General features: G+C 32.7%; 1 protein-coding gene across 4 annotated transcripts in view; it reads left to right on the plus strand.

The window, feature by feature from the left end:
- Nucleotides 1-15,259, plus strand: part of ATRNL1 (attractin like 1) — an 811,767-nt gene that overhangs the window by 66,267 nt on the left and 730,241 nt on the right. For all 4 annotated transcript variants that reach the window (XM_039465348.2, XM_074382946.1, XM_074382947.1 and 1 more), the window contains one exon: nt 436-691. In XM_039465348.2, coding sequence (XP_039321282.1) covers nt 436-691 — 256 coding nt within the window. The remainder of the gene's footprint in view (nt 1-435; nt 692-15,259) is intronic.

The raw sequence follows: 15,259 nt of genomic DNA on the forward strand, positions 1-15,259 counted from the left end.
ATCAGGTACTTAGTTTGTTACTCTTCAGTTATATGGGAGGAGTACATTATTCGTTATTATAGGACTACCTCACCCTTAAATTTTAAGTTCTTGATTACCTTATTGCATTTTCTATTCTTAAAGCAGTAGTTTAGTGTTCTCTTCCTGTATCATAATTAAAAGTATACCTAATTGACTACATAATATAATAGTTTTAAATAAAATATTTTAAAGATTTTTGAAAGCTTTACTGTTTCCCCCCTTTTTGTATATAAAAGCATTAGTTGTCATTATTCATGTGTTCTCATTGTTTTTTACAAATACGAACAATGCCTTATGCATGTTGTGAGCAGTTACTAAAATTTTATGTTTAAGTGTAGCCTTTGTTTTAAATTAATATGTGTTGTTAAAATATAACATTATTTTATCTATTAATATATGTATTTTAATTTACAGGAAAACATCTTTATGTATGGAGGCAGAATTGAAACAAATGATGGCAATGTCACAGATGAATTATGGGTTTTTAACATACATAGTCAGTCATGGAGTACAAAAACTCCTACTGTTCTTGGACATGGTCAGCAGTATGCTGTGGAGGGACATTCAGCACATATTATGGAGTTGGATAGTAGAGATGTTGTCATGATCATAATATTTGGATATTCTGCAATATATGGTTATACAAGCAGCATACAGGAATACCATATCTGTGAGTTACTTAAAAATTGTAATTTCTTTATTGATTGGGAATGTTTTTATCTTTAATAAAATCTTCAAATGAATTTAGTCAAAATGGTGAGTTGAGATTGAAATTATAAGCTGAGAATTAATAATTTTTAAGCTTTTTTGATTATGTTAGATTTTATCATTTACTTTTTAAGCTTTTAAACCAAATGAGGGGAAATATTAGTTTCATTTTCCAAGATTTGTGAATTTTTAATATGTGAAATTCCAGTAGGTGGTGCTATTTCTTTGTATTTTACTTGTAAACCAAATACTGAAACTAACCCAATCTCTTTACTATGCTTTGCATGATTTCAGGATTTTTCATTTTTTAGCTTTGTATTTCAAATCTTATTGCTATATCGTCATGAATGTATTACTTCTTTAAAGAAAGCTGCTCAAGGATAGTCTGTTGTCTTCTATAAGAGATTATTATCTGTTACATGAAGATGAAGGTCACTAGGGCAATCTACATGTGATTTTCTGTACTATATGTTTACTCCTTTTTTTTGTTTTATTTTTTTGGTACTTAATTTTTTTTGAATTATTTATAACATTTCAAAACAATGATAACCTTTTTATTGTTTTTGGTTTGTTTACAAATATATATCCTATGGTGGTTACTCAGATTCAAGAACGTAATTCTTTTCTGGCTCTGGACGATATTATGAACTCAAATTATTGGCTCTTTTGTGTACAGACAACTATATATACAACTATTTAGAGTCCTTGTGCAGTCTTAATGAGAAGACTCATTTGCAGACCACCATTAGCAAGAGAGTACTTGTGTACTCAGAGGAAGTACTCCGCTATTTCCCTTGGCAGTCCTTTCAAGTGATGGCTGTTTTTGTTTACATATCCTCAGTACAGCTGGGTTGAAAGTGGGTTACATATCCCCTTTACTTCTTATTGCCATTTCCACTCTATTCTCAGTCCCTTCTTTAAATTGCCTGGCTTTGACTCTTACGTCATCAGAATATATCACCTATTATTTCACCTTTCTACACTCATCTTTTGCTCTCAGATGACTGTTATTTCTTGAGGAATTTAGCTTCTGGCTTACTGTCACTGTGTCCAGAATATATAAAGCAAATATTTTATTATGGAGATATGCATTTAAATACTTCTTCTATCATTTGGTAGATGACTGGCCTGTCAATGTCTTCATCTACCAAAGATTTTGTTTTCCATCGTCGTTAAGCCACCCTCTCCATTGTTACGTTCTAGACCTTGTTATTCCAATACAATGGGTTCCATAATTTCCATTTGAAGTATCTTTTCAAGTTCCACTGATCTCTCCAGCTTACTGTTTCTAGTACCCATACTCTGACAATTCTTTGACCTTACCAGAGCCTTTAGTCTGTTGAGCCTATCAGTTTTTCCATGATCTTTCACTCTTTTTTGTTCATACTTCTAACTCTACCCAGCTTTAAATTTCATAATTACCATTCTCAAGTTGTTCTGTAATGATGTCTGGTACTTATCCAGCTGTAAGTTTATAATTACTCATGTCATGTTGGCCCTTAATTATGTCTGGATCTTCTGCTAGTCCAGCTTGGTCTCTCTCCCAGCCCTCCCGGATGACTATTTCATACCTTTTCATTTGGCCTCAAGTTTTCAACACTTCCTTGTCTATCATCATGCTCAGTTGATGACCTTAGTTCTTATATTACTGAGAAAATAGAAGTAATCAGAAGAGAATGGCTATTGATGGGAACATATTGGAGGGTGATGGTTAATAAGCAATGCTACATTGAATAAGCTTGCTTACATATGTTATTGTCATACAGACTCATGATAATGTTGAGGTACATGTGTGGCTGAGTTATTCCAACTTTTGAGATGGGCCCAGGAGTTTTTAAGCAAAAGTTACAGATTTTCTATATAGAAGGGCAGTTTTGTTTTCTGATTTTGTTATTAAGTTTTGGTTTTATTTTAGTGCTCAGGAAATGTTGGTATTATTTCTACTTTTTAAATTTATTAAACTTTCTTTGTGACTCAGTTTTCATAAATATATGATAGGTACTTGACAAGAAGATAAATTCAATAATATCAGGGTATGGAGTTTGATAATATATAATTTATAAAATTGACTTTATTGATTATATTGTTTAGGTCTTCTATTACTGACTTAGTATTTTTTGTTCTTGATCTATCTTGCTGTGAAAGTTGAAGTAAAATTATAAAGTGTTGGTCTATTTTCCCTATTTCTCCTTATATATTCTGGAATTTATGTTTTATAGAAATTGCTATTATAGATATTAATAACTGTTATGTGTTTATTATAAATTGTATTAATATTATAAAGTGATTTGTTTGTTTAATGTTTTCTTGACCTGAATTCTACCTCATCTGTTACTAATATTATGGCCCTTGTTTTGTTTTTGGTCAGTCTTTTCATAGTATACCTTCACCCATCCCTTTTTTGTTATTATTGTTTAGTGTTTCAGAATCACTTTTAAAAAAATGTATTTCTTGCATACAGGAGAGAGTTCGATTTTGGTTTGTGATTCCTGTCTGTTTTTTGTAAATTTTCTTTACATGTCTTAAAGTCGCTCTTGCCTTTTTTGCTGGTTTGTTTTAGTTATAGCTCTTCTCACGTTTAGGGCACTCGTTCCCCTTACTTTGTTTTATTTTTTGTGAGGATGGGTATAGTAAGTTTTGAGGAGATCTGCTACCGTTAGTTTCCTCTATGCTACTTTTTTCTCATTGTCATTTCTGCATTTTTGTGGCTGCTTCTGCTTAGCTGTCTTGGTTTCACTTGATTTTTGTACATTTATACCTAATCTGTAGTTTATGAGGAATTTTTGTTTTACCCTCCTAATTTCTCTGGAAATGTAATTTTCTTTTCCTTTCACTTAATCCTCTTTCCCCATGCTTTCCTTTTGTTTTACATTTTTTTTCCAGGGAGAATGGGGGAGATTCAGAACTAAACTATTACCACGTTTGTCCTTGAAACCACAGGTTTTGACTTTTGAAATTTTAAAATAAGCACTTACTTAGTTTAAAGTACAACAGTACTCTTATTCTTGGATCAACTCCAATTTATAGGATACTGTTTTCCACTGTTTTGATTAATTTTGTTTTGTTTCAAACACAAATGACATAATTATTGTTTTATAATATAAATAAATTAAAAGTAGACAGTAAGTATATCATTTATTTATAGGGGTCTGCAAAAGGTATCTCTAAAGGGCCAGTTAGTAAATATCTTAAACTTTGTTGGTTCTACAGGCTCTGTCACAACTAATTAATTCTGCCTTGTAGCATGAAAGTTGCCATACACAATACATAAAGAAATGGGCATGGTTGTGGTCCAGTAAAAATTTATTTACAAAAACAAGTGGTGGGCTAGATTTAGCCTTTGGGCCTTCCTTTGCTTACCTCTGCTCTTTGAGGGAGAGAGTATGTTTCTGGGGCCCTAGTAATCCTGATCCAACTTAAATTAAAATTTGGCATATAGTTTTTTTAGACATTGTATACAGGGAAAATTCATTCCCCAGAGTAGCATGATATCTACTAAATGGCCCAAAGTTCCCAGGGGGAACGATTGTTTCCTCTATGTGAAACCAAGGTTGAAATAGATGCTATCTATTTGCCTCCATGGAGCATTTTTTTAAAACTCACTTTTTCATTGAGGATGTAAATCTTCAAGGATCTTGACTTTACATAGACACTCTAATCTTAATACCTACAGGGACCCACCTTCAGTTTTGGCCACTAAAATGGAATCTCTTGGCCACCTGATTAGTATATGTCATCCCTACTGAATATAGTTTATAATTCACAGTTTGCCAAATATATTTCATGTGTTTTGTATTTTTATTTATTGAATGTTCATCCCATTCAGCCATTAGATATAATGGTGGTTATGCTTTCCGAGGATGACCAGGAAAACATGATGGGTTTATTCTAATCAACTGTTAGTGGTAAATATTGATAATAAGTTGTTAGCTGATATATTAATCTGCTGGTAGGTTTTTGTTTGGTTTGGGATAATCTGATTACAGAATGCCAATTCTGTTTTAGATAGTTGAAAAATTTTTATATTGAGTTTCTTTTGGCTTATTCTACAACCAAAATACTATGTCTAAATAAATTTATCAAAAGCAGGATATTTTTGGCTTGATTTTTGTCTTAGTAACTGCATTACTTGTCAGGCATACTTAAGAATGTAGTGTAAGATGAAAATGGGAAGCATACATGATTGATGAGTTTTATAAGAACAATAGATAAACTATGAGCAGTTTAACATTCTGTGAATTATTAAAGCACAGAGTAAAACCCAACAAATTTTTTTGTAATATTATATCTTAATAGAAAATTAATTTCGTACTTTACTTATTCCTAATTCATTTTGAATTTGCTACTTACATGTTGAAAGTATGTGGTGTCATAAAATAATCTATAGTACTTTCAAAGACAAGAGTAGAAAAGGATGGCTAAATACAGTTTAAAGATGCTGTCAGAATAATTAAGTTCACTACAGAAAAGTGCTACTTTGGGGAATGATACTCTGTTAAGTAGGGCTGCTTTGAATATAAGTAATGGGGTGAGTTATCATCTTAGTTACATGGTAAATGCTTGTTGTCTCCACAGAGAGTAGATTTTTTGTTTTTCTTTTTGTTCTTTTTGTGAGAACTTCTATCCTGTGATGCTAGTTTTAGCCTCTTCTTCTTCACTGATTTTAATGGTATCAGCTACCAGGTTGGATTTCCTTTGAATATCTTTACATGTTTAGAGTTTCTAGAAAATTAAGAACATGAATTTTTTTTTTATTAAAAAGAGATTATCTTTTTTTTTAAATTGCATTTTAGGTTTTGGGGTACATGTGAAGAACATGCAAGATTGTTGCATAGGTACACACATGGCAGTGTGGTTAGCTGCCTTCCTTCCCCTCACCTGTATCTGTCATTTCTCCCCATGCTATCTCTTCCCACCTCCCCACCCCCCGTCCCTCCCCCATTTCCCCCCAACAGACCCCAGTGTGTAGTGCTCCCCTCCCTGTGTCTTTTTAACTGCTATTGTGGGGAAGGTCACTGAAAAGAAAGCTGAAAATATAGCAGGGTAATTCATGAAAACAGCATAGTTTACTAGATAAAATTTTGTTATGAAATATATTCTGATGAAGGATATTGATCTCACCATTATGTAGACATTTTAAAAAGAGATAAACTTTCACTTAACAAACCTCAAAATGATCACTTATTCAACTTTTAATAACATTGCAAATAATTGTGAGATATTGCTGGTTCTGTGCCAGCATTACGAAAGAGATTTTGTCATAATCTGATCTACAACAAAGAAACCATCTGATTTATCTATCTTTAATTATCTTAATTTGAGCATTACACATTAACATTAAAATAATCTAAGATACTTTAGAATTTTTTTTGTAACTGTTGAGACTGTAGATATTATCAGTAGCTGTTTATGGCATTGACATCACTGTTTCATGGTTTTTAGGGAATCTGTTGAGCTAAGGAGTACTTTCAAACATTGAATTGAATTTGTAGCTTATAGGAGTACATTTCTGGTTCTATTTGATTCTAGGATCATGCAGTAATGGATATCAGCAAATGGTGTATCAGGCATTTAGCCTTGCCTTTGCAGGACTTACTTGTAGCACAGGGATACAGATAATAAACATAATACTCAGGTATATGATTTGTTGGTAGATAATAAATTTCTTAGAAATAGAGCAAGGTAAGGCAATTGAAACTACTGGGGCTGGGAGGTAGTTGCATTTTAAAATAGGAAGGCCAAGATAGACCTCAGTGAGAAAGTGAATTTTGAGCAAAGACTTGAAGGAATGAAGGAGTTTGCTGTGTGGCTATCTGGGAAAATGGTGTTCCTTGGAAGTGGGAATAGCTAGTACAAAGACTAAGGTTAGAATATGTATGGCATGTTTAAGGGATGCTGTGGAGTCTAGAGAAGAGAGAGAACAGGAGAATAAAACTTAAGAGACGAGATTAGAGAAGTAATAAGGAGCTAGGTCACAGGGTTTTTGTATGTCCTTTGTCTGTCTGCTGAGTGAAATGGGGAAACGTTGCAAGATTTTGATCATGGAAAATGAGATACTTTTTATATGAATTGTTTTGGCTGCATGTTGTAAATAAACTTTATGGAAGAAAGAACAGAAAGAGGATAGTTAGGAAGCTGTTAATGGTAATCTGGGCCAAAAATGACAGTGAGAATTAGTGTTTGTTTGATTTTTTTTTAAAAAGTAGAGCCAATAGTATTTGCTGAGGATTTGGGATGTAGAGTGTGAGATAAGAGAGAGGAACCAACGGTGATTCCAAAATTTTGGGCCTGGGCAGCTGGAATGATGAAATTGCCATCAACCAACATTTAGAATATTGTGAAGTGGGTTTGAAGCAAAGGTGTTTTTGAAGATCAGGAGTTCAGTTTGGACATGTTATGTATGAGAAATATATGTGAGATAGCCACTAGATGACAAAGAGAAAATGTCAAGCTGACAGTTGGATGTATATACTGCTATAGGTACTTAAAAAATTATATTCTTTTTCTAACAAGTTTGAGAGCAGGAATTCTACTGTATGCCTTCTTGTGTGTATACTTTCTAGTAAGATGTCATATTCTCACTGGAGTCCTAGAGAGAAAGATTTGGCCTGAAGATGTAAATTTGGGAGTTATTGGGCTATAGATGACATATAAAGCCATGAGACTAGATCAGATCACTAAGGAAGTGGGTGTAGATAAAAAGGAGAATAAAAGGATTGAGCTCTAGGTTCCTGTAATAATTAGAGGTAGAGGAGAAAAGGAAGATACGGAAGAGTATGGTGAAGTGTAAGCCAAGTGCAGAAAGAATACTATGTGGGAAAGTAATCAGTGGAGCCACATTCTGCTGATGCATCAAAAACAGTGATTACTAAGGATTGATCATTGAATTTAGCACTGTTCAGTCATTGGCGATCTTGACAGGAACAGTTTCTGAGTAATGGGGTGAAAGTCTTACAATATTGGATCTAACAGGGAATGAGAGGAATAGAATTGGAAATGATGGGTGGAGCTAGCTCTTTCAAGGAAATGTGTTTGAACAAGAAAGCACAAAGTGAGCAGAAGCTGGCAAGAAATGTAGGATCCTTTACAGCTTATATTTTTGCAGAAGCAGACAATGAGACAAGGATTTCAGTGAAAGAAATTTATTTGGGAAAGTATAGTTAACACTGTTAGGTGAGTTGAGAAGTAATACAAGGATGAGAAGGCAGCCGTTAAAGGGTCCAGGCTTTAATTGACACACAATCTCTGAAATTTTCTTCTTTAATTGTTAACCCTGTCAGGTGATGTGTCCCATGGACTGTCTCTCCAAAACCCACCCATTCTTTAGCTGAAGAGATGTGTCATTCACTGTGACTTGATTAATATGAAAATGTGTATAGAGGTAAGACAACAGACTACTTAAGAAAATAGCTTGTGTGAAACACATACAAATAATATGGAAGGGAGTTCTTTTTTTTTTTTTTTTCGAGACAGGCTGACTCTGTCGCAGAGGCTAGAATGCAGTGGCATGATCTTGACTCACTGCAGCCTCTGCCTCGGGTTCAAGTGATCCTCCCACCTCAGCCTCCCGAGTGGCTGGAATTACAGACATGCACTACCACACCCAGATAATTTTTGTATTTTTAGTAGAGGTGGGATTTCAACATGCCTCTTTTGAACTCATGAGCTCAAGTGATCTGCCTGCTTCAGACTCCCCAAGTGCTGGGATTATAGGCATGAGCCACCGTGCCTGGTCAAGGAAGGAAACTTTTTTGTGAGAGCATCCTAGAGTACAACTTTTAAAAGTGATGTTTGGTTATCAAGTGCTTAGGAGTGCCAGTGACAACAAGCTTTATGTCAAAATTACTGGAAAAATAAGGAAAATGTATAATGAAGAAAGCTTGCAGTAAAGGTTTCACTTGCTTTTGTTTGTCACAAAGTAGATGTGCCTTCATAATTGTATAATGATGAAAAGACTGTTAATCCACAGCTTTATTTACTGCATTTGTCATTTTCTGAAAGTGGTTTTATTTTCTTCTGAGCTTCTGTGTCCTTTTGTTTTTAAATGAATATGACACATGCTATGATTTGAATATGTCCCCTCCTAAATTCATGTTGAAACCTAATCCCCAATGTGGTAGTATTAAGAGATGAGGCTTTTTGGGATGCAATTAATCCATGACGGCTTTGCTGTCATGAATGGGTTGGTGCCTTACAAAAAGTGCTGGAGGGAGTTAGCTAGGCGCTTTTTGCCTTCCATCCTTCCACCATGCGAGGATACAGCATTCTTCCCCTCTGGAGGACATAGCAAACAAGGCACCATCTTGAAGCAGAGCATAGGTCTCAGCAGACACCAAATCTGCCAGCACCTTGATTTTGGAATTCCTAGTTTCCGGAACTGTTAGAAATAAATTTCTGTTGTTTATTAATTACATATATGCTGTTTTTTATAGGTACTCTTTAAAAAACATTTTATGTTCTTTTTCTAAGAAGTTTTAGAGTGGGAATTCTGCAATGTATCTCCTGTATGAATACTTTCTAGTAAAGGGCCATATATTAAATACTTGATAAATATTTGTGGATGAATAAATAGGGTTTTCAGCATATGTTCCTTAAAAGTGTGAATCTATGTTTCTTGACTTTGTTTTTATTATATTAACCAAATTATTTAAATTGTGTAGTATACATAATTATTCTTCTTCTAGTGGTGACTCATAATGTGCTGTGCTTGATGTTCTTTATTTGTCTCTCCACATGCACCTTTTACTTTTTTCCATTCTGTTTTCATGCCCTCTGGCTTCCAGGTGGGCTCAGTCAGTGATGGTAGGTCTGAGAGTGGGAGATGAGTGGGGTTGAGGTATTTTATTCTACTAACTTTCTCCCTGCTGGATAACTTTGGGTTAATTGTGTTGTTCTATTGAAGGCTGAACTGTCAGGTTTCTTCATATAGCTATTCTCTAGGAATTCTGGAAACCACTCCCTCCTCTTGCTTTTTTAAGCCAACCGGTGAAAAAGCCTTCCTGTTGTGGTAGGTCTCAGGATATTTCCTTGGCCATACCTTTATAAATAGCTCTTTACTAGATACTTTATAAATAATTATTTTGAGCATATTATTTGTATCCTCTCAGTACCCTGGCTGATATAGTAGCTACTATTGGCTTTGTAGAGATTCAAATATAACTTTCGGCCAAAATGATCTTTAATATGTTCTTATTCTGGCGGTTGAGAGGAAGAAGTGTCTTGTGAGAGGATTTCACACTTTATTAGTGCTGAAAAATGTTGGCAGAAGTATAAACCTTTTAGAATAGCATGGGGTTAGGTTCTTCAGTCCATTTCTACTACACTTATTTTTGAATTTTTAAATTTTAATATCATATTGTCATCTTTAATGTTGCATTTTCTCTTGATGTTAAAGACTGACATTTATCATCTTTCATGAGTAGCTGTTCTACTGTTGAAAGAGTAGAACCCTTTTATTTTAAGTAGCACTCTTACTTGTTTATGTATTTCTTCCTATTTTAAAAAAAAACCTTTTTGTTGCATATTCTTTTAAATTTCTCTTTTGTATTATGCTGACTCAAACTCAACTTTCTTTGGTTATTATGCTGTCATCGTAGAAGTAATCATGTCTTACTAGCAAAATACCCCAAAGTGTATTTCATGGGAGGATATTTATTTTTTAAAAAGCCCATTTGCTGTATTCCTTTAAGTTTTCTCTTTAAAATCATGTTCATTTAAAAAAATCATTGAATTTTTATTTTCAACTTCTCCATTATCTGAAATCCAGAAATTCTTATTGTGTATTTGTTTTTAAAAATTGCTTTATCACATACAAGTATCATCTGGTTTGCTTGTTTTTGACCTTTATAAAAAGGTCATATTTATGCCATTTTCTCAGGCCTTCTTTGATTTTTTTTTACCACTGTTATTACCAATATTCATCCATGTCATTATATATTGCTGCAGTTAACCTCTTTGTATTTTTGTATTTCATTCATTGTGTAACTCTACCACAATTTATGTACTCATTTTCCTGTTTCTGAGCTTTTGTGTTTAGTACCTGCTAAAATTTATCCACAGTAGCAATTGTGGGACATATCCAGATAAACTAGTGCATTTTAAGAGATAAAGAAAAATATCCTTAGGATTTTTCAGTAGAAAGATGAAATATCTTACAAGGGCAAGAGATGAGACAAGTATCAGATTTTTCAAAAGCAAATACAAATCAAGTCAACCATGGAACAAATTTTTCAAGACCCTTAAGAAAAGAAAGTATAGACCAGGGATTTTATGTCTTGCCAAATTGTACCTCAAAGTGTCAAGGCTATCAAAAATAATTTTCACCATAGAACTCAGTTAAATACCGTATGTATGTGCCCTGACCTGAGAAATTAATATACTAGGGTAGAGGTGTGCAGATGTTTTTTGATACGCGTTCATATAAATAATTTAGGCTTTGTACCCTACTCATTCTGTTGACTCTGTTGTCACTACACAGTTTTTCCACTGAAACTGTATACAAACACTATAAATTACATAAAAGGGTTAATGTGGCTATGTCCAGCAAAAGTTGATTTATAGAAACAACTGGTGGAGTTAATGGGCCATAATTTGCCAATCCCTGTCCTGGAGAATGAGCTTCATCTAATCAATAGATAAATGGGAACACTTCAGGTAGAAGACTGATGAAAAACATTTCACATACTTAATTTTAGAGCTAAGACTAAAATAAGGGTGGGACTATAGGTAAACAACTAAGTGTGCAAATGTTGCATGTTCTGTCCAAGTAGAAGTAACACAGTTAAAAATGGGAGAAGGGAGAGGAAAGGGGAAATCAGAGAAAAGAACATAGACAGCTGCATATGTAATAGAAATTAAAAGATGCCATCCATTTAACACTTGATATACCATCAAGGTCTATTGGACCCAATTTTAGTTTTTAGTTTGTTTTCTGAGCTGGCCTAACTATATATGAAGACTATTATTTTACACATTTTATTCTTTCTTAGAATTCTTTCAAAGAACAAAGAGGACATTTACTTGTTAAAAAAATCAGAATAAAATATTCTGTCTATAATTACCAGGTGGATCTGTTGCATTCTTTTAAAAATCTAAAGTACACTGTGGAATTTAAATGTCGTTATTTTTCTATGTTCTGAAGCATTTTGCTATTTATCATTTTAGGAATTAATTCATGACTTATCAATTAGTTCCAACTATGCTAAAAATTAACAATAAAACAGAAGGTTTTTAGAAAGATGATGCCACAGTGAAAAAAAACTGTCATCGTTCAATTTTATTATTGTAGTACTCAAAGTATTTTATTATCTTTAAAGAAGGCATACAAGAAGACAAAGTACCATTATTGTAGCCTGCGTTTTGCTTTTGTTGAACACAGTTGGGAATTTAGAATTTTTCATTTTCTGCCCATACTGGTAAAAAGTTGAAAGATCTTTCACAATTATTAGACAAATAAGAAGACAAATGCAAAGAGACAGATAGCAACACCGTAAACTCTGGTGACAGTGTAATTGATCATTTACACTAAATCTCAGACTATGGATCTTCAGGAAATGACATACTAAATGAAATTTTTCAAACTCAAAGATTCGATGAGTGGACAATACATTTTTATTTTTTATTGTTTTTTTATTTTATTTTTTTATTGCATTTTAGGTTTTGGGGTACATGTGAAGAACATGCAAGATTGTTGCATAGGTACACATATGGCAGTGTGGTTTTCTGCCTTCCGTCCGCTCGCCTGTATCTGTCATTTCTCCCCATGCTATCTCTTCCTGCCTCCCCACCCCCCCGTCCCTCCCCCATTTCCCCCCAACGGACCCCAGCGTGTAGTGCTCCCCTCCCTGTGTCCATGTGTTCTCATTGTTCAACACCCGTCTATGAGTGAGAACATGTGGTGTTTGATTTTCTGCTCTTGTGTCAGTTTGCTGAGAATGATGGTTTATATGCCCCAACACTTCTTTGGTTCAAAGAGGTTTGCTGTATTTAAATTCTTTTTGGAATTTGCAAAAAGTTGTTTTTGACTGACACTTTTTTCTTGTGTAAATTACTTACGGCTTTATAAAGTAACCAAAAGAAACAATTAAACCATGATAAATGCTGATTACTATTGTTCTAGGTATATTGAGGATTAAAATTCACAGAACAGATAATAAAGTTAGGTAAGAAAGAAGAGAATTAAGGGCATTATGAAAGGTATATAAACAAGGGAAAACACTGTAACAAAGATATCCACGTTCTTACAAACCAAAAGAAATAAAACCAAGGAAACATCAAATAGGAAAAAAACTCATAAAAATGCCTTAGAATACACACTAATTATAACATAAACTTCTATGACAGAGTTGAGATTCAACATAGTATCAGTACATGGGAATGGGATTAACTTGCTTTTTATTTTATTTTATTTTATTTTTTATAATTCCTAAGAATTTTATTTTTGCTTTATGCTACCATAAATTAACTTGCTTTTTTAAAAGCAAACATTTCAACTTGCTGCATAAAACAAAACCCAGCTCTGTGCTTTATACAGGAGACATTTAAAACATGTTGATTTAGAAACAATGAAACTATAGGAAAAGAGATTTCATAGGTGAATGATTATAGTAAGACAGTAGGGAATATCAAAACATTATATGAGACAGGAATGCCTCACAAGTACTAAAACCCACAATTCACTGCAATGATATTATATGTATTAGAAGGATATTATCTATACACCAGACAACCCAGCAACGACCTATAGAAAACAGAAGCCACAGACAATGAAGAGAAATGTTGTCACTTCAGTACAAATAGGTCAGTCATCGTTAATACACGACAGGATAAAAAATAAGAAAATATCTAAAAAAATCTAAACAACATAACTAATGAAGTTAAGCATGTATATTGAACAATACAGCCTGATTATAGAAAATGTTGTCTTCTCAAGTGCACATGGAAAACCCACAAAAATTTACTGAAGGTATATAAAAAATAGGAGTTTCCCAAAAATGGAAGTATTGAGAATAAACAACTGAATATTAAATAAAATCTTTCTATTGGGTGAATGGAGAAATAAAAGGAAAAATTACAGAATTTTTGAAAAATAGTGACAAAGCAACATATAAAATTTTATGTAAAACATTTAGAGCAGTTATCAAAAATATATTTATAACGTTAACTATATTCATGGGAATGAAAATTAATGCACCACATTCCCAGTTCAAAAAGCTAGAAAAAGAATAGCTAAACCAATAAAAAAAAAGTAACTAGGAGAAAAATAAAAATAAAAGCTGAAACTAATGATGTAATAACAGAAAAATACATGAATTTTCTCAGAAAAAAATAAGAGAGCAAGCACAAATACACAAAACAAGAAATGACAAGGGAAGAATAATATTGATAGGATGTTAACAGACTATCTTGTACACCTGTGCAGTTAAATTTGAAAATGTTGAAGAAATGAATTATTTCATAGAAAATAGCAATTTTCCAAAGCTGAATCCAGTAAATATAAAAAAGTTTATATAAAGCACTTTCTGTAGAAAAAGTGGAGAAAACTCTAGGCCTAGATGATACCACAGAGTAAATTTAGCAAAATCTGAAAAGCAGGATAATCTCAATGCTATGTAAATTGTTTCAGAGAATAAATAAGGAAGGAAAACTTCCAAATTTGTTTTATAAAGGAAGTATAACATTACCACTTAAATCCAATACACAGAAATGGAAAATTTACAATTTATGTGATTAAAAATGAAATAAAATCTTTCACCTATACTTGTGAATAAAGTATCAACACAAAATTCTAAACAAAATGAAAAAATTCACCTATACTTGTGAATAAAGTATCAATACAAAATTCTAAACAAAGTGACCACTCTAACATATCAACTTTATTCATTTCTTAATGTGTGTTGAGTTTTAATAATATATTTTATAACAACTTTCCTTGGATACTTGATCATATATCCCACTTAACAAAATACACATAAATAAATAAATATAATTAATTATTAAGTGATATATATAACCAGTCATCCAAAGATGACTGTTATGAAATATATTAATAAAAATTACTATATTAGTAGGTCAAAGGAGAAAAATACAGTTATTTCCATTGGTATTAAAAAATCATGTTTCTAATAAATACATGAGAAAATAGCAATGGATGGCTATTGAAGGAACACAATAAATATATATGATTCAATCTCAAAGCTAGCATCTTATACTTAAGAAGGGAAATAAGCATTTCTATTGAGTTTAAGATCAAAACAAGGATGAACACTATCTCCACTACAAGGTTACATATATATATATATATATATATATATATATATATATATACACACACACACACACACGAATAACTATATACAGCTATATATATAAACAGCTATATATATAACTATATAACTATATATTATACACAACATATATAACTATATATACAACTATATATAACTATGAAGTAGTAATATATATGTAGTACTTCTTGTGTAAGGGAAATAAAATTTTGTTATGCATGCTTATTTGAGCAAAAATGAACACA

The sequence above is a fragment of the Saimiri boliviensis genome, chromosome 12, assembly GCF_048565385.1.
Source record: "Saimiri boliviensis isolate mSaiBol1 chromosome 12, mSaiBol1.pri, whole genome shotgun sequence".
NCBI lineage: Eukaryota > Metazoa > Chordata > Mammalia > Primates > Cebidae > Saimiri > Saimiri boliviensis.